Source organism: Cygnus atratus, chromosome 1 (assembly GCF_013377495.2).
Source record: "Cygnus atratus isolate AKBS03 ecotype Queensland, Australia chromosome 1, CAtr_DNAZoo_HiC_assembly, whole genome shotgun sequence".
Taxonomy (NCBI): Eukaryota; Metazoa; Chordata; class Aves; order Anseriformes; family Anatidae; genus Cygnus; species Cygnus atratus.
The window spans coordinates 93538881-93559618 of NC_066362.1; the positions used below are offsets into that span (position 1 = coordinate 93538881).

Below are 20738 nucleotides of genomic sequence, written 5' to 3' on the forward strand. Positions count from 1 at the left end.
ATCTCCCACCCCCACTGTGGAAAGTGGGTTTCAGCCCTGTCTGAGGCCTTCTTTGCTTCCTAAGTGGACAGAAAGGGTTTCAGCCTTTCTTTCCTGCACTAGAGAAGAAAAGAAAATGAAAAAGAAGGAAAAGTACTTGCTTTTCTTTTTCCTTTTTTTTTTTTTTTTTTTCCCCTTCTGCGGTGGTCTCCACTTTAGCAATATGAAGCCACCCCATTCTGGTTCTGGACATTTTTAACATAGGGGACAGACAAGGAAGAGGAGGATACTACTGGAGGCAGGATTGGCCCCAGCAGGAAAGAGGTTAGAGACAGACTGAGGTCTGGCCACATTAGAACATGAGGCTTGTTCACTCCAGTGTGCTTCTCTCCAGCTTCTTCCATTAATGCCAGGTTCATATCTGTCATGATGACAACATTGCCATTTTCCACTGCTCTCATTCTGTCATCTGTACGTAAACAAACCTCCCAATGGTTTGTGGCCCTGCTCCTTCTAGGCCCCGTTCCTGTGACGAAGGTGTGATGTCACTCCTTGCTGTTTTCAAAACTAGCTGGCCCCTGTTGCCTCTGGCAATCACAGAATCACAGAATCACAGAATTGTCTAGGCTGGAAGAGACCTCCAAGATCACCCAGTCCAACCTCTGACCTAACACTAACAAGTCCTCCACTAAACCATATCACTAAGGGCTACATCTAAACGTCTGTTAAAGACCTCCAGGGATGGTGACTCAACCACTTCCCTGGGCAGCCCATTCCAATGCCTAACAACCCTTTCTGTAAAGAAGTTCTTCCTAATATCCAACCTAAACCTCCCCTGGTGCAACTTTAGCCCATTCCCCCTCGTCCTGTCACCAGGCACGTGGGAGAATAGACCAACCCCCACCTCGCTACAGCCTCCTTTAAGGTACCTGTAGAGAGCGATAAGGTCACCCCTGAGCCTCTTCTTCTCCAGGCTGAACAGTCCCAGCTCCCTCAGCCGCTCCTTGTAAGACTTGTTCTCCAGACCCCTCACCAGCTTCGTTGCGCTTCTCTGGAGTCTCTCGAGCACCTCCATGTCCTTCTTGTAATGAGGGGCCCAAAACTGAACACAGTACTCGAGGTGCGGCCTCACCAGAGCCGAGTACAGGGGGACAATCACTTCCCTAGACCTGCTGGCCACGCTGCTTCTTATACAAGCCAGGATGCTGTTGGCCTTCTTGGCCACCTGAGCACACTGCTGGCTCATATTCAGCCGACTATCAACCAGTACTCCCAGGTCCTTCTCGGCCAGGCAGCTTTCCAACCACTCATCTCCCAGCCTGTAGCGCTGCTCGGGGTTGTTGTGCCCCAGGTGCAGGACCCGGCACTTGGCCTTGTTGAACTTCATACAGTTGACCTCAGCCCATCGCTCCAGCCTATCCAGATCCTCCTGCAGAGCCTTCCTACCCTCGAGCAGATCGACACACACACCTAACTTGGTGTCATCTGCAAACTTACTGAGGGTGCACTCAATCCCCTCATCTAGATCATCGATAAAGATATTAAAGAGGACCGGCCCCGGTACTGAGCCCTGGGGGACTCCACTAGTGACCGGATCAGCAGCACTCCTGCCCTCTGCCAGGGGGTTTCTTTGTGAGTGCTGGATTTGTAGGCTACGCTTACACCCGTGCTGCTTTATTTAAGCCCCCAATACCTGTAACATTGATGGGGAAATAACTTTTGCCCACACACAAACAGAGAACAGGTGCCACAAAGTGTCGCAAAAACTAAGTGGATTCATTAAGCAGAAACTTTAGGCAAAAACTGACCATTTAAAAATGTAGATAGCTGCATTATTTTCTCTTTTCTCTCAGTGCTAACTGTTTATAAAAGGTTGTTGCCAATCTCAGACAGCACTAGTTGCTTTTTTGCTGTGAAGCCTTTTGCTTACTGGTGAACCTCATGAATACATTTGCAGTGCTTCAGTAACCCTCATGTAAGAGCCTCTTCTCTAAGTTCTTGCAATGGAAGCCTTCTGGATGAATGTGAATTTTTGCATGCCATGCAGCCCAAGTTGGCTCCATGGCATGTTGCCCTAATTGTTTGCTAAAGAGTTGTAGACCCACTAGAAAGGTATTATGTGCAAAACAGATGGTGTTTATTACATCCTCCAAATAAACTTAACAGTCAAACAGGGCATAAATTGCCAAACAAAAATCAGAAAAGAAGGGAAGTTCAGCTGATCTTACACAGAGCTGAGAGTAACCAGAATCAGAAGTTCCTTCAGCAGGTGAGACTTTTGCCACCATCTAATCCTTTACTTTTTCAGCCTGATGTAAGAGATATTGTTTAATTAGTGGTTGTGTTAAAGAAAGACCTGAACTAAGTGCGGGAATCTACCCAGTCACCATGCCTTAGATGAACCCTCAGTGACTTCGTGACCTCTTTTGCCCGTTGCTTACTATTAGCCTAGAACCCATTTACCCTTCTTCCAACGTTTCTGCTGAGGCTTGTGCCTGATGTTTCTGTTATGAAGAACTTTTTGGTGCTCTCCTGTTAGAGTTTGGACTTTTGGGGCAAGTGGACCTTTCTGCCCCATTTCTTCAGGTTGCCATTCCTGTGTGTTTGCCTTGGAGGAATATATGGTGATGTTGTGTGTGCATGCACCGGCACTATATCCATGGCTCCACAGTGTCTTTACATAACAGTCTCCTCACATTGGACTCCACACCGCTATATCATGATTTCCATGACCCCAAAGTGTATTAGTATCTCCTTACAGTCAAGTATGCCATGCTGTACTCTCTCCAGGTTTTTTTTGTGTTTTTTTTTTTTTTTTCACTGTAGAGTTGCAACAGTTTAAAACAGTGCTGAGGAAACCTGTTCAGCCATATATGCTTTTAAAAGGAGAAGCAAGGGAGGACTAGGTAAAAGTATTCTGTGAAAGGAGACTAAATTAAACATAATCTTTAATCTTGTCTATACTCCGGCTAAAGCTGAGAAACTTCTTCAGAACTGTGGAGGAATTTGAGCACAAGTTCATCTATAAATTCTTTTTTTTTTTTTTTTAACCGTGCTAGTTGTAAGAAGCCCTGTATTGCAACCCTGAAGCCATGTGTTCTCATATTAAACAAAATAAGGTGGATAAAACATCACTCAGCACATCTGACTGCACGCTTACATATGTAATCATTATGCACGTAGTCACATATATGCTTTTCTGCTACTTTCAGAATGATACAGCCTGCTTCCTTGGCTGTGTGCTTTTTAAATTAATTTAAACAGGTGAAATCAGACAATGTATATTCTGTTGCACATGCTGATATCTTTTTATTTTCCAATTTCCTTTAGACAGTGATAATGAAAACCGATGTTTTGAAATTGAGAGTTTCATTATCCCCCCCAAAATGTTAATGTTGACATACAGAACCAGTCTAGCAGAAAAAGCATATCTGGAACAAGTCATAATCAGTTGCTTTCTAATTACAATGACAATACAAAAATGAAGCAAGCTTACCTTAGCTCGGAAGGCTAATTTTTGCTGTATCCAGGCAGTTCCCTTTGCTTATTCACTTGAAAAGGGAAAATCCACTTGAATAATGAAAGAAAAAGTCTTTAAATAACCAAAGAGTGAGGGATTTAAGGAGTCCTCAGCTGAGCTCCTGATCCACTTGTTCTAGCGAATTGCAAAAACCTAGCTCCAGTAGTAGCTCAGAGCGGCTTTCCTCTCTTCGCCTGTTCTGTGGGCTGAGACTCTGCAAGAATAGACCTGAGACGGTGCTGCATGGGAGAGACAGCGGGGGGACCTTGGCACGGAGTTGGACCAAACTCTAAATATAGCCCAACCCACTTTCTGTGTAGTTCTCTTCATACTCTGAAGGCAGATGACCTTGTCAGAAAACTGACCTCACAGCATGTCACCCTCTGCAAAGAGAGGATCTAAAGGAACAGGACTGCAATGTAAGAGGACAGAAAAGCAATCAACCATCTGCTTGCAGCTCATGAATGTAGGTATGAGCTCTATTTTTATGGCAGTTGCAACTGATCAAGTCATAATGTGCTTTATTTGATCATTTAGACAAATGTGCTGCATGCCAGTTCACAAAAGACCTTTACAGATGAGAGACTGAATTGTAATTACTAATCTTGAATAGAGAGCACTGACATAGATGAAAAGCCTGTCGCCTTTCCTGCTTTCAAAGATGTTAACTCAGCAAAGTGTGTAGTATTTCCCTTTTATATTACATTAATCTTCATTCATATGTAAAAGGTTTCTGTCTATAAGAAAATGTGTTTTCTCTCACTCTTACAGTGAGATTTTTACAAAATGTGATTTAAATCCACAAGCGTGTATTCCAGTAACATATAAATTTGAGACGCTAGGGTGGCTTGAAATTGCAGTGCAAGCTACAATATCTGGGACCACGCTGCTGAGAATTATGTAGTATATGCAGGGGAGGAAGCAAGAGAATAAGAGGCTTAGAAATATAACCCTTGGGCTTTGGATAGGGAACCGTTTTTCATCAGATGGTTTATGATCCAGGGAGTTGCCACTTTAACTCTATGTGGCAACATGTCAGGGTATTTTGTTCCTTAACCTGAAGGAGACTTTAATTTGATATGAATCAGTCTGAAGCTCTGTCAAATGGACTTGATATTGCTATGTCATATGAAGACTTGTGAATAAAATAAAAAGATGAATAAATCTCAACAACTTGAAATGCCTTCTTTCACATTTTGTGTTCAGACATAAAAGAGAGATGGGGTAAAAGCTTTTTTGCAGTATTGTTCTCTAATGGGTTATATTTGTTGTTGTTGACACATAGCTAAGTGTATGCTACATTTTATGTGTGCATGCAATTTTTAACGTTCGGAGAAAACCTGAGAAAGCGTCAGGTCTGTGATAACATTATACTATAGATGTATATGTCTGCAAAATAAACGAGCCAAAAAGGTGTTAATTATATCAGTGGTTGGTAAAATATCAGTGCCTATCTATGAACAATAATGTGATATGGGCTAAGTTTTTACAATGTGTGCTGTACATTTTTTATGGACGCCCACTGTTTTTGGCAAGTTTCTCTGTGTAATTTTGTCATGATCCATCAACTGCAAGTCCACAGGGTCAGCCAGACTCTGTGTGTTACCTTCACAACAAGAACTACAGCTGTGAAGCCACAGCTGCTTCCCAAGATAGTGAGAGAACAGTAGGAAATGTGAATCTCCAGCAGTACTAAGAAGAGAGACATCACATCTGGGCCATACTACATTCCTGGGCAAAACTTAATCGTAGTCAGATTTAGGCTGGAGCCCACCATTTAAGTAGTTTTTTGGAGTTATTCCAAGTTCCTTTTTTCCCCCCAATTTACATGTTTCCTCCCAATTAACAAAAATAAATGTTTGTTAGGAGTGAATATTATAACTAATGAATGATGTTGGTTGGATATTTGACTTTAGGATCTGAAAAAGGAGCAAGTCTGCCTCCAGATAAACAAAAGTTGAGTGACATACCAGTACTGTGGAAGTAGTGAGATTCTAAATGTACATCATGCCAACATCATTAAACATGGTTAAACATGGACGGCATCCTACACTCCAGGATGCTACCCCTGCTGTGATCCAGACCACCCCAACCAATTCCAGCTTGGCAGTGCCACCCCTCTCACCAGTGCTGGGATGTTGAAATCACCACAGTTCCCCTCACTGAGAGCATGAAGGATTTGGGGCTAAGGGAGGGAACATGTACTGTTCCTCCCCATCACAAGCTGATGCTCTTTGTCCTCCACAGCAAACAGCTGGAGCAGTTTCCATACATGATAGATCATTTTTTAGAAGAAGAAGGAATCCCAGTGCCCATGGGTCATAAGAACACAGGAATTGTAATACCTCACCAGGAGCTGTGACACACACCTCTCTTATACAAATATCTTGCAGAAAAGGTGATTTCTTGCTTACACAAATGATGTGATGGGTGGTTTTGGAGAGGGCATGTTCATTTTCAGGGCACTTTCATAGAGCACTGTTGTTCATGTTTACAGGGCTGTAAATGTTACCTGACCAACCACTGTACTGTGAACTTCCTGCAAGTAGGAGAAAAGGATTTAAGAATTGATTGTACTGTTTTTTTCGAGAAGAATGAAACAATATTTTGTTTAACAGCGCTATATGCTCTGTTTTGTTTTGTTTTGTTTTAGGATGGCTTTTACATGAGTCTCCTAGCCACACCACAAAGGGGGAAATATAGCATTGAGTCAGGCCCTAGTTTGTGCCTAGCTTTTGCCAGACTCATAGCTTGAGTTTTCTGTATGATGCTGGATGATCTGTCTGCTTCTTTGCAGACAGTTTTTTACTTTGACTACCCACCCTTCTTTGGTAGTATTTCCTCTGGGAAATTCCCCGCACTGGGGAATGATTTGGATCTAGCTTTTCCAGATCCCAGGCTGTTTCTTCTCTCAGATGCCTGTTAGGATTGATAGCTACTTCTAGCCAGCTTTTGGGGTTCTCCCTCATATGATTGTGCATTCTGTAACTGGTTCTTGTCAGCTGATTTTTCTTTTATTAAACGCAAATTGTTAGTCACTTGTGGTTGTTTAAAGATCACATGGAACATTTTGCAAGCGAGATGTATGAACCATAATGTCTCAGCCAATTTCCAGGATGGCCAACTGTATTCTGACTTTCACCATTCCCCTGCTTTTCAGAGTTGGATAGTGTCTTCTTACAATCCTAAACTATTGCACAGTATCTCTAGCATCTTTTGAGTGGTTTCTGAAGTGATTGTAGGGTATTAATGCCTGGAATCTGTCAAGAAGTGAAGCCTATTTTACAAGGTCAAGTATTTAATTATTTTATAACATCCATCCAGTAAATTTTTAAACAGCCCAAATCCATGCTACTTATAAGCAAACTAAATAAAATAATCTCCCGCTTTACCCATCTCTCTAAGAATATGCTTTTAAACTGAACTTGGAGATTTAAAGAGATTACCAGAAGTAAAGGGTAGTTTTTGAAAGAACAAAAGTAAAAGTAATGAGGTAAATACAGCAACTCGTGGATGTCATCTTGAGCCTTCGCTCATGGTGTCATTGGCTTAGAGTACTAGAGTGGACACCAGGAGCGATGTGCGCTCTGTGCTGATGTGTTATTTATAGTATCTTCAGGCTTTGGGTACTCTTGTTTGACAGGCCAGTCATGAAGAAATTAAGTTGGATGGCAAGCAATAAAATAGCCTGTCATATTCCTAACACATCAAATCTTCATGTTTGCCCTTCATCTACTGTGGGTGGTGCCATTATTTTTTGTGTGAGACAGGGTTGGGATACCTTGCAGGAGAAAAAGTTGTTTTTATTAAGTGGAGGGTGGCCTACTACTTTTATGTTTGAGAAGTCTATTTCTGTGGGTTTTTTTAATCCATTTCTGCTTATAAGGCAATATGTGAACATGTGAAGGTCAAATTATGAATAGGCTGGGTTGTAGTCGTGCAATTGTGGCTGTACTGCAAGCTAGGCCTAACCATGGTCCTGTGAGGCTGATTCTTGTGTCCTTACACATACACAACAGGGGATTTACTCTGGTCTTGTTCTTGGGTATGCCCTTCATTTTGTCTTTTGGTTCACTCCCAAATCAATATAAGTCAAAAATGTGTTTGGAAGTACCTTCTGAGTATTAAAGAGAAAGTGTTAAAAATAAGGGAAAAAGGAGAGATGGTTGTTAGAAATGTTCTGTGGGAGACTCTTTGCGTGGCCCAGTCTGGCAGGTAGGTGTATCTGTGCACTAAATGTTTTCTGTCATATCAGAGCATATTGAAAATTAGTTTGAAATGACTCCATTTTTATTTTATTTTATTTTATTTTATTTTATTTTATTTTATTTTATTTTATTTTTTTCTGGAATGAAGGTAGTGCTTTTAGTTTAAATGGCCGTTCACTCTAAGAAAGAGGAACCTCAACTGAATATCCTGTCACCAGATTTGTCAGGCGGTTTGTTTGTGGTAGATGTGTCTTCTGAACCACCAAGGAAGGAGCTCACACCTGTGTAAGCATATTGTCTTTGTAGTGTAAACTATTGCCAGTACTTGTACTATTACCTGCACATTCTACAAACTGTTTACAATAAGCTCTGCCTCAGCACAGGCTTAGGCAGGATGGGGCTGGGAAGGGTCTTATGCTGACTGGATGTTCCCTAATGGGATAAAAGTGAAGTGCTTTTGAGTCTTCAATAGGACTGCGTCTGTTCCTGCTCAGTTGCATACTGTGTTTCCTTCAGGCATGCCTCACAAGTGTGCTGTAAAATACATTTTGTGAAGTGTCTTGGCAGGTAAAGTTTGCAGTTTAAGGGACACTCACAGCTATGAGGACTTACTGTTGTGCTGGAGCAGGCCCATTTTGGAAGAGGAGCTCATGCAGATGGGAAGGGGAATCAGAACCCAGACCTTGGGATGATGGAGTGCTGGCTCTGTGTATAGTTATTGTTCAGATTATCTCAGCCCAGACATGGAGGTGGCATTGATCTGTGTTGCAATGAGCTGACAGTAGTTGACAAAACAATGGTACTAACTGCTGGTCACCTGCAACAGAGCTTCCTTCATATGCACCTTCATGCCTCCTGGTACTACTAATAATTAACTAATAAACTAATATATACCAGTTCATTCACAGTTTTTCGCTTTAGTTCCAAAGTGTCATAATAACCAAGTAATTTAACATCTTACAGGTGAAAGGATTTCATTTGATTCATGACCCCAGTGAGAAAACTATGAAAACTTCATCAGTGTTTTAAAACTGGAGTTTCAAAAACTTAAATGAAAAAAAAAAAGAAAAGATCTTCATTAATTTTTGAAGAAAAGAGGCACTTCGCTTAGCCATATTGTCATTCTTTCTCGCATCAAAGATTTTCTGATGAGCTGTGATTATGTCCTTTGATGTGATCAAATATTCATTTTTCATTACTGTCAATATACGTGTTCTTTAACTGATTTCTAGGACTACAGCTTGTTTTACTGCAGTGTTCAAAATGATTTAACTCCTTGTGCAAGGAGGTGATTTATTTATTTATTTATTTCATAATCTGTCATCTGGATTTCTCAGTAGTGCCACTGGCAGTGATGCATGGTCATGATGTATTATTTGTATATATATGGAGTATTATTTACTTTTCTGGGGCTGCCAGTGGACCCTTTCCAATTCAGAGAGAGCAAATGGAGAAATGAAGCAGGTATGGCCCCAGGTTACTTTTTTAACTAATTGGTTTATAACCATTTTATCACATTTCCCAGCAATTTCTAAAGTATTGCCATGATAAGTAGTCAGCAACTGATCTGAAGAACTGTATCAATACTAAAATTTTCATTCTTAGCAGTTCCATATGGCTGGTCTGAGGGGCTCACAGAAGACCTTCATAGCTACTTCTTGGCCAGTTGGTTTTAAGCCATTGACACGAGGTTGTTGGAGCAATTGTTAGCTTTGTAATAGGAGAATTCAGAGCTGTTCATTGCCTACAGAGGGGTAGCTTAGTGAAGATTGTCCTGGTAGACATGAAAGAGATCCGCCTTTGTGTATCACCAGTACCAGTGACACACAGATCAATAATTTGGGACCTTTCCAGGTGATGGTTTAAAACTGCTTGCCTGTTGCTCCTGTGCACGACTGGCTTCTCCCACTGCTATGTACCACTTTTTAATTGCTTCCAAATGCATCTTTTTGTCTTTCTATCCCTCTCCTTTTGTCAGAGAAATCGTGCTTGGAATACTTCAAAATATTTGAAAAGTTAGACCCTTTTTCTTACTTGATCAACCCCCCTGTCAGGCCTGTTTCATCTAAAGGACCTCACCTATTCCTTTGGATGTTGGTGGGCATCGTGCCTGGGCCCACCTGAGCTTCGTGTTTCCTGCTGCCTTAAGGGATGGTGCTGGAGTGGTACGTTTAAGTACTGTCATCATCACATTTAGGTCAGCTACTGTGATCAGCACAACCTTGGGGGAAAAAAGCTTTTCCATTGAACAAGGATAAACAGGGACCAGGGAGCCAATTTTGCAGACAACTGCTACATTTAAAAGAAAATTAGTTGATCTTGCACTGTGTGTGCCTGGTGGGATATGCAAAGGAGACACAAGAAAAATTCAAACAAATGCATTGACATTAAGATTAATTAATCTGATTCACTGCAAATTTAGGTCAGTTTTAAATGAAAAAGTATGAAAATAATAGGAAGGTCTAGACTTCAATTTTATTCTTTTCCCTGACCTCCCTGTCTGTCCCACTCCATTCTTACTTCCAGAAAAAAAGGAATCTAAAATGGCAAATAATAATAATAAAAAAAAAACTTCAATACACTTGGCATTTTACTCAGAATCAAATATTTTTCAATCTGCTGGATTTAAAGATGGGAGCCCTGAGAAATATTTTTCCCCAGATTAATGAATACAGATCAGTACTATTTAATCAGCCAATAAATAAAAACATAACCTGCAAAGCAGCCTGAAATGAATCCATCATAGCATGCCCACCAAATTGAATGAATTATGCTCACCTACAAAGTAATGACAAGAACATATTTTCCTGCACCATACCTGAAACTAAAAATAGAGCCTAGCAAATACAAAACCTATTTCCACAGCATCCATGGCCTTCTGTTAGAAATTTACAAAACACAGGCCCTGTTTAAATTCTGGTTTTAGATATAAGACAATTTTAGAACAGTCAGAGGAGGATGGAAGTCAGCAGGAAGAAAAGGGAAGGGGAACAAAGTTTGTGAAAATAAATTATATACAAGCTTTGTTTTCCTATAGGGAATTCTGGATTAGTACTGATATACAACACTGGTGGGATTGTAATGAAGAATGCAGAAATTTCTGTAACAGTTCAGTTTAGACCCATGGGCTCTTTTGGCCCAGAGTGTCTCTCTGACTGTGGGTAGTGCCAGATACTTCAAATAAAAGTCGAAGCAGTCTCCCTCATGGCTGCATAAGACCGGTTCCCTCCAAATTCTGTTGCAGAGATTAGTTTAACTGGAAGAAATGAACTTTTCCTGTACTGCCCTGTTTCACCGGGGATCTTCTGGATGCCAAATAAATGTCTGATCTCACAAAGCTTCCAGATAAAAAAAAAAAAAATCCCCCAAACTAATAGGAATGATTCCCTCAGGTGTCTTTGAGTACATAAGCAAAAGAATATTTTTCTGTTGTAAGCTTTCTTTTTAATTACATGTTCATTGTGCCTATATTATGAAAAGTTGCAAGCACCATACCTCATCTTTTCCTCAAAAAAACTTCTGTTCTCTTTATTGTCTCTTCCTGTGAAGAAGTTCCCATAGCTTCTGTCATACTTGCTAACATGCTCTATCTTTATTTCTGTGCTAGAATGGCTCAAACCACAAGGCTCATTTTCCAAAGAATTTTAAGATTATTTTCTCTTCCTTTTCAGATGTAACTTTTTCTTTATTTGGAGACATTTTAAGGAGTTGTTCCTAGTAAAGTTTTACTTTTTCAGTCAGTTAAGCTTAGTCCTTAAAAGAATGAGTGATTTATGTTGTGGTCATCGTAATTTCTGTATTAACTTCACAGTAGAGTAGTGGCATTGTAAAGGTCAAATGTCTCAGTAATGGTGAGTCAGCCTAGCAAGCACGAATTTGCACTAACTAGTATTGACAAAATTGCGTTCACATCAAAGCATGTGTCATTACCTCCCGTAGCATTAAGGTTTTGTCTGCCTTTAAAATACTGGAATAAATAACAAAGTAGATGTGCATTCTTTGTGAAGACAGTGCTTAATAAGGGTGATGTTTAAAGGGAACCTGTTAAATTATCAAAATATCTGTGTGCCTTGTTACGTGCATGTCTATATACCTGAGTACATGTTTGTGTGTTAATGTGTGCGCATGTATATATTTAGTATGCCCATTGATGTACACAGACTTACAAGTCAGAAACCCTTGCATTGAATCAGTTGAAATAATGTGATCAGTATCATAAATGAGAAGGTCTATTCATGGAAGGGGAGGCATGTGTTAAGCATAAATGTTTTTTTTCCATTTCAGCATGGTTCAAAGTAAAATGAAATATAAATACCTGATGACTGGGAAACCTGTTAGTGTGTGCCGTAGTGCTGATGCAATACTAGAAAAAAAAGGTGAAGAGCGAGCTCTGGAATTCATATTTATTTATCTATATCAAGACCATTACATGATCGTTCAGACTTCTTTGATGACCTTGTGGTTCCATAAGGTCTACCCATCACAGGAAAACAGATGCAGAGGATTGCTGTGCTGAATAACATAGTCCTTTTGGCCCCATGTTCCAGCAGTGCCTGGCTGCTCATTTGCACAGCACGAGAGATGAAAGTCAACATTGTATTAATCAATTAGGTTCTGCCTTTGCGTCAGCTGGTTATTAAGGAAGGATTTGTCCTCTCTCCTGTTTGGGCATAGAGGAATCTCCTGGGTAGCGTGACACCTCAAAGCAGGGCAGGCAGTGCTGCTCCGATACAGGCATGTTTGGAATCTGAGTTGAATGCCTCCGTGTTTATTCACATCGAGTTATGATTTATTTTGTGAATAACCCCACTGACTTCAAGGTAACCATTTGCATAGGGAGATACACTGCTTAACGTGAGCAAGGGTGGCAGAGTCTGGCCTGTGGTACTTGGATGCCCACAACAAAACCGTCCTGTCATCACTGGAGCTGACATGGTGTCACAAACAATCGCAGCTCAAAACTAGCTACTGCCTCAGCCAAGATATGAATAGCAGTTTCTGGAATAGACAGGAAGTCCTACTGTTGTATGAAGTAAAAATACTGAGGTACTGCAGAAAGGTGTGCAAATGAGAATTGCTTTCACAGATGTTTGTTGAGTCTGGGGATGGACACTGGTTCCCTCTTTCATTTCTAGCTGAAAGGGGAGAAGGACGTTGCATCACGAAGTGCAGTCCGTAACTCAGATGGGCAGTGAACAGGTGGTACATTGTTTGTCAGGCTATTTCATGTCATGGAAACCATTTGTCCAGTTTTAGATTGCTATTACCAGCGGTGTATCTTTTAGTTATGAGATAGAGAAGATGTTATTTAAAACTTAGACTGCCTCTGTTTGCCTTTCAGAGAATGCCAAATGGTTTTTAAAAAAGGAATGTTTAAGGATCACAGGCACTTTCCATGAATCTATTTAATGCAATTCTTATTTACTTCCAGTGTGAAGTAAATATGCTGAGAAAGAGCTGGCTTAGCAATTCAATTCAGTGAGACATGCACAGATATTTGAGCTGTAACATAAGAAATCTGTTTGTCTCCTAAATCTTCAAGTTTTTATCTTCCCCTGTTCACCTGCTGCCTTGTGTTAGGTTGTAGAGGACCAGATATGCTTTTTTGTGCATTAACAATAAATTTATAGTAAAGTATACCCATATCACCATTGCTGACATTAAAAAAAAAAAAAAAAAAGAGCTTTGTAATACTTTCTCCTTTTAACTTTTTTACTGGGCAGTAAACTTTCCCAGATAATATTATATGTTCAGATGACATCTGATGAACTCTCTTCGGTAATAGTGAACTTTCAGCAAAAGTGACAGTAGTACTTGTGAGTGCCAGCAATTCTTCTTGTTCGCGATCCAAGTGGCAGCTCGGAGGAGGAGCCAATTTGACTTTTCCTCTCTCAGAAGAGAGGGAAAGTAGCTGCTGGGGTAGCTCATGGAGCCCAATGTTTCTTAGTGTACATAAATGCTGCCTCAGATTTAGTCCTGCCACCTGCCTTGTTCTCGTCCTTTGTGAAGCAATGCCAGAATGACCACACAGTGTCCTCTGCTGAGGCTGACTTACCAGCTTCTTAAGGGGCACCTTGATGTTACAGATGAGCGGCAGTGAGGAGGGTGAAGTGGGGCATCCCTGCTCTTCCCCTGCCACCAGCAACCCACTTCACCTGGGATCACAGATTAAATATAAGGAGGAAATTCTTCACTCAGAGGGTGGTGAGGCGCTGGCACAGGCTGACCAGAGAAGCTGTGGATGCCCCATCCCTGGAGATGCTCAAGGCCAGGCTGGATGGGGCTTTGGGCAACCTGGTCTGGTGGGGGGTGTCCCTGCCCATGGCAGGGGGTTGGGACAAGGCGATCGATCAAGTCCCTTCCAACCCAAACCATTCTGTGATCTAGCACTTGGGTGGTCACAGTCCACTCATTTGATGGTTTGATGGCTATGCCTGTGAAGAGAAGACAGCAAATAGGCCAGCTTAGCAGCACTGTCCACTTAGTGCATTTGTACACACATCTGTGCATTTGCCCTGGTTTTGGAAAGCAGAGGGTTTGCTTGGTGCATTCCCATTCAAGATTTCTTAGTATGTATTAAGTTGCAAATAAGTGCTGCCAGTTCTTTCATGGCATTTGTTTTGGTCTGAATAAAGTTCGTTAACATGTTTATCTTCATTTAAGAGTTAGTTTTTCCTTCTTCCTGCTGTTTCTAAAGCTATTGCAGTTTGCCAAGAATCTAATCTATATCAAATAAGATTTCATGAGAAATGACTTCCAACCTGCTAAAATATTCTCTGATTTTCTTCAATTGCTAGCTTTAAGTTCCCAAAATTTTAAAACTCTTAACAGCTGTCACAACCCATTTTTAAGATGATGATGAGTTCTTCAAAGCGTGAAAAGGAATGGAAGTTGCAAGACGGTACTTTCCAGGCAGAAGTATGTATGTGCATTGTTACTGATGTGGATTTTAGAAGCCATGGCCTTACTGCCATATAATGCATAGTGTTGCATCTGGGGATGAGTAAAGATTCCTCTTTCCCAATCATATTAATTCCCTATGCTTATATTTTATTTTTTCAATATGTACATATTTCAGCTGGAATTAATAAATAGCAGTCATACTTGATTTTCTCTCTCTCGTGTCTTCTGGCCCTTACTTTACTCTGCTTACTGCTATTGATTCCATAGATATTATGTAATAATCAGAAGTCAGATCTTCCATACTTTGTATGATGCTTATGGAATTATACTGTTTCTATTTTGGAAATTATGGAATTTTTACTGATTCTATTTAAAATAAATAACTTTGTCTTTTAACCGACAGCTTAAAACTTCAGCATACAGGAGATTTCAACAATTGTGAAATCCCTGCAAAGTGGAAAAATATTCCAGAGTTTTCCAGATACAGAAATTGAATTATTCAGTTATAATTATTCAGTTAAACAGATGGTAATGCTTCCGGCAATGATTGGGGAAGTAATTCAGTCCCCAACAGAAAATTCTGTGTTGTAATACAACATCTTTTAAAATCAGAGGCTAATAGAGCACTAGTGAGGGAACTGTCCTTTTGGATAGGATTTTTTTTTCCCAAAAAATCTCTCTGTACATAAAAAGAGGTGAAGAAGAGAATGAATGGAGACATCTTAATCTAAATAATTTTCTCTGAAAGCATAACCGTTTTTTTATTGTTACAGACATTCTACCTAAAATTTAGGAACAGTGCCTTTGCCTAATTATTAATGTTGTAAGAGTCACAAAGCTAAAAATGTGCTTGCAGGAAACATCTGTGTATATTTTTATACAGTACGAGATTATACAAATCTTAGAAGTCTTCCTCTTATAGGTACTTGGTGTCAGTGAGGCATTTGGGGCTTCTAGATGGAGGTTTGAGTGTTTTCTCTGTGTGTGTGTGTGTGTTCGTGTGTTTTTTTTTATTCCTCCATCTGCAAGACTCTTGTCCTTGTACGAAGAGATGACTTATGCCAAAAGAAGTGTCAACAAATTTAGCAGGAATTATGTACTTCTTGTGATCCTATGGTCCACAGAGCCATTAGTCTTTAGCAGCAGAACTGTTTCTGACTTTGGGGTCTAATGATTTGTTGAGATAGGTCTGTAATTCTCTATGATGAATGAAGTGCTATGAATCTAAGATAATGTTTTACTTTTTCTGAAATAACACAGAGAGATGTCATGCAACTTGAGATGTTGTAGTTTATCAGATACATGTTCTTTCAGTGTTCACTTAATTCAAGTGGGTTTCTGGAAAGATTAGACATTTCTACCTGTGATGCTGCAGATGGCACCAACTGTGCAGCATTACAGAAAGACATGGAAATATATCGCCTGCCAGATCAAATCCTATGAAGATGAGGGAAAAACTGGGAGTTTTCCTTGAGTAAATTTCAAATACCATTTTTTTTAAATGATAAAAATTTCTATTACAGCTATACTTATTGCTAATCTTGAGATTATATCATTTTGATAAGATTGTAGTTAAAGATCTTAATCCATATTTTGAATGCAAAGTAAGAAGATGAATTTGAAAAACAGCAATGAAAACCCCTTCTTTTTTTCTCATCAGATCCTTCAGATGATGAAGCAATTGAGAAACCAAGTGATAAGACAGCAATCCATCAAGATCCAGATTCCAAACCTGCTGTGAAAAAGAAAAGAAAACAGGTCTGTAAGTTTAGCAATTGCGCAGAGCACTTAAATGATACTGTGTAGGGGAATGTAGTCCCCATTCTTCCACTAAAGGGACAGATTTCTTCACTTTTTGTCTAACCTGTTCATGTAATAAGATTTTTATCATAAATTGGGAGGGGGTTAATTATTTTTGCAGTACTTGAAAGTGGTCTCATTCAAATATATTTCAATCATAATTTAGCTCTTGTTTTGTGTGAGTGGAGATTGCCAGGCTGGTCTCCTGCAAAAGTGACTGTCTAATGATAAATGCCTGAGCGGTGCTACCAGTGTTTTATCCTCTGATCTTTTCCTTTTCACTGCACACGTGAGGTCTTGAAAGTTGTGTTTTAAATGTTGTATGACATCTCCACCCATGCATGTCCCCTTTGAAATGTCCACATGAGGAAGAATTTAGGTCTACAGGGATTGATGTTTCCATAACCTTGCACTGCTAAAAGCTTCCTTTAGAACCATTAAGAACTTTGTTGTTCAGCAGTACGTGGAATATACCCAGGAAATAGCAGCAAGGTCTTTGGCAGATAGCATCACTTTAGCAGAGCTAGAGCTCAGCTGGTTTTAAGAAGTCTCTTGTCTGAAAGTTAGTTTCTTCTGCCTTCCTGGTATTGAACTGGAGAATGGACTGAATGCTTGTCAAGGAGCTAAAATGACATTGGAGGCTATCTCTCTTTGAGGTTATGGATATTAATTTAGACCCTAGGTCAGTATTAAATTCGCTGTATGATACCTAGGCAATAGACTAAGTGAAAATCATTTGTAGGTATGTTTTTTTTTTAGTAACAGAGAAGTGTCAGCAATACAGTAATTACCATGCATTTGGGTGTCTTTCCAAGGAGACTAAGGGTGAAGTGAGCCAAATGTCTGAACTGGTTCCACATTTTGATTAGGAAAGAGAGAACTAAGCAATACAGCAGAAAGCTGTATTGCCTTTCTACACACCTTACCTGGGAATCAGATGCGAGGAATTCAACTCAGTGCGGATGCCTATGGAGCCCTTTTTTATCAACACTATCTTCACGTACACATTTAGAACAAAGTTAAGATGGTTTATTTGAAGGAGTTGCTTTGCTCATTCTGTGAGAACATTAGAAAGGATAGCCAACACAGGTTACCCTGTTGAGGTGGACTGGGACTGTAGCACAACACCTGCCCTAGCTCTTCTGGGGCAGAGTATAAATCAGAATATAAAGAACATCAGTCTGTATTTTGGAGCAGGATAAGTTGATCTTCAGTCATGAAACTCCTGGCTGCAAAGGTTTATGGGAACTCAGTCATGTGTGTGTTGTTGCATGTCTTTTAGAGCAAAATGCTTGCAAAGTTGGATGTACTTACAGAAAGCTAGTAGTTTTGTAGTTCTGGTGCATGTGACATAACCTATTCTACTCACCCATCTCTGCCTTATTGACGGGCTGGAAGCTATTCTGCAGTGGACTTGCCATCTTAAAGCCAGTCAGGAGACAGCCAAATAGAATTATGAACATTTATGTTTCCAGTCTGCAGACTGTCCACAGGCTTACAATGAAATGAATAATTTGTCTCCAATCTGAATGGAGCATTGATGTGTTTACTTTGTCACGAACTCCAAAAGTCAGAGTATATGGCTGACCTAGAATGTAAACTTTCACACACACATAAGAATGTTTTCACTTTACATTTGAATTTTCAGTAACTTGGCAACATGTAAAGAAAAAAAAAAGTTCTGTTAGAAATATAATACAGGAAATATTTTATGTTATGTCCATGATTAACAAACAAGGAATATATGACATTTTAGTTCATAAATCAGTGGTCTCAGCACAAATTTCCTGTTTTCTGCATTTTAAGAACTTCCATGTAAAAACAGCATAAAAACACAGAGCACAAGGGAGCCATGTCAAAACCCAGCAGGTTGTCTGCTCTGTCTTGCATAAGAAAAACATGCAAATGACCTTTTCCTAAGGGTGCCATGCAAAGAGCTATTGCATGAGTAGGTAGGCAAGTAACATTTGGTTAAGGGTCAGAAGTTCAGTCTAGGTCACATACCTAAATATTTTGGATTATAGATCATCAAAGCCATGTAGATTTACAGCCATTCACCACCATGAAGTTTATTTTTCTCTTATGGCATTATTTTTAATGTCTGAATAAAGTGGACACTTGCTAACAGCATGCCATACCTAAATATATACATGCTGCTGTAAAGGAGTTTTTTTTTCAGTCCTAACATGATTCTCTGAGGAAGCAAGGCTTTCCCTACAAGCCTGCTGTGTACTTCTGTTGCCGTCAGAAGAAAAGGCTACACACTGCCTTGAAAAAAGAAGCCAAGACATTTGATGATACTTTTAAACATTTGAATGAAGGGTTACCAGTGAGAAAATTTTGTTTCTCTTAGAGACTTTTTATCAGCTCTGCATTTTATTTTTTTCACATAGATACTGTTTGGGAGTGCACATGGTGTTTTGCAGATGTGTATAAAACAGTTCACAATGTATGCAAAGGGAGAAATGGGCCCAAAGTGAATGAGTGGCATTTTTCTGTATTCTGAAAGGCTCATAAACAGTGGTGACGTTTCGTAGGATAAGGAACCATCGTATTCTGTGGGAAGAATGAGATTCAGACTGGCTCCATTCTGGCTTTTTGATTGCGTGGTAGTGTCTCTTGAGTAAATCAATCCAAAGGCTTGTTCCCTACGTAGAATGTAATGGTGAACATGGAATTTATGATTAAAACACCTGGCAAGTGGTCTTCAAGTATCTATGGACAGCTGGGATACATAAGGGTAGAGCAGGACCTGAAGGCAGAGGGTAGCTCTGTTTCAGTCTGAATGTCTGGGAATGCTAACAGCAGGGCTAGGAATGAGGAAATGTGTAGTGTTGTTCTTATAAGCACTTGAATCTGAGTCAGGATGGAGATTTAAAAAATAAACAAAAATAAAAACACAAAACTTTTGTTAAACCTGGAACGACTTTCTTAGCTGAAGTGAGTTGTACTTGCAGTCTCTTGATTTCTAGTGAAAATAGTATCTGCTTACTCCTGACAAAATCACAGGGACAGATCTTTACTTGTTGAGGGAAGATACATTTCCAATGACAGCTTCTCATGGCTAGGTATTGATCCAGGCTGCATTATATTCCAGCCCTAGCTATTGAATGCATTGCCTGCTTGAGGCAGTCCCCAGCCAAATCTGCTCTGGTAGTTCCTAACCATAATTTAAAACCTCAACCAGTTTCAGACCCAGTTTTATACGTTACTGCTACTTTAGCAAGTGCAGTGATTTTATCGTGGCATAGAAAACGGGAGCAATCAGTAGAGGTCATTTGTTTGTGGGGAACGTGGTGGTTCCCTGTTTTCTATAACTACATTATCAAGGGAAGTAGGGAGAAAAGGGGAAGTGAAGACATAACATGAACAATTAAACTCCCCAAAACACCTTTGATAAAGATATGAGAGTGGGCACGGAAAGGTACAAATGTGCTGGCCTGGCTCATGTTGTACAAGTTGTCATGAAGTGTCCTCCTGTTTGGGTGGCAGTGCAGGAAGTGCTTGAAGGGGCTCAGCTATTCTGAGCATCTGTTAACTTTCCTTTGGCCCTGTTGAAGGTACCCTAGCAAGGGAACGTAGGAGCAAATTCTCTGGCTTTCGGCCAGGCTCCTTTTCCTGCTGACCCTTTACTGGTGGTCCATGAGCTTTTAATGTACCATGTTGATGAGACTTCTCCATGGCTTCTCACAGGAGCAGATTTTTCCAGCCAAATGCATCCTAGTATCAAGGAGTTTTTTCCTGCAGCTCAGCCTGTTTTCCCCTTCCTTCTCTCTGAGTCATTTATTAAGCTCCAAAACCTGTGTATGCAGAATCATTTGCATTTCCAGGAAGTGGAAGTCCCTAAGAAAGAAAAAGGGAAGAGAACTGCTATGCTTGTAAACCTGTACCTTGCTTCCTCTCTTTTGGACAACTTCAGGTGGCTTTCAGACAAATCCTAACCCTGATTTATGTGAGCAGGGACTCTGTTACAAATGGACCGGTTCAGCCTGCTCGCTCAGGCACAAACGTGGGGTAATAATCACAACACATGTGTTGGATGAAGATTATTCTGAAATGCAACATGTATTTTTCTTACACATATTTGACCCTGCCTGCTATGAGAAGACAAAGCACAAATGGGGCAGAACAAATTTGAAATATGTTTTCCTAAATTTTGCATTACAAACGTCAAAGGAAATTCAGAGCATGATTATTGACAATTATTCTCACCCTTTTCTATCATCTTTCACCATCTGGATGCTCACATTAGAACCAGATATTTTAGAGCATTATTGGCAAAATTTAAAAAAATAATTGCATGCAATAATAAAGTATATAGTTGTTGA

At 40.1% G+C, this 20738-nt stretch overlaps 1 protein-coding gene across 9 annotated transcripts in view; it reads left to right on the forward strand.

Moving 5' to 3' along the window:
- Positions 1–20738, forward strand: part of CMSS1 (cms1 ribosomal small subunit homolog) — a 238528-nt gene that overhangs the window by 203124 nt on the left and 14666 nt on the right. For 6 of the 9 annotated variants that reach the window (XM_035540696.2, XM_050708390.1, XM_050708391.1 and 3 more), the window contains one exon: positions 16271–16368. In XM_035540696.2, the coding sequence (XP_035396589.1) occupies positions 16271–16368 (98 nt within the window). Of the gene's footprint in view, positions 1–3857; positions 3970–14538; positions 14630–16270; positions 16369–20738 lie in introns of those variants that run through there. The other 3 variants (XM_050708389.1, XM_035540692.2, XM_035540698.2) reach the window with 3 other exon arrangements.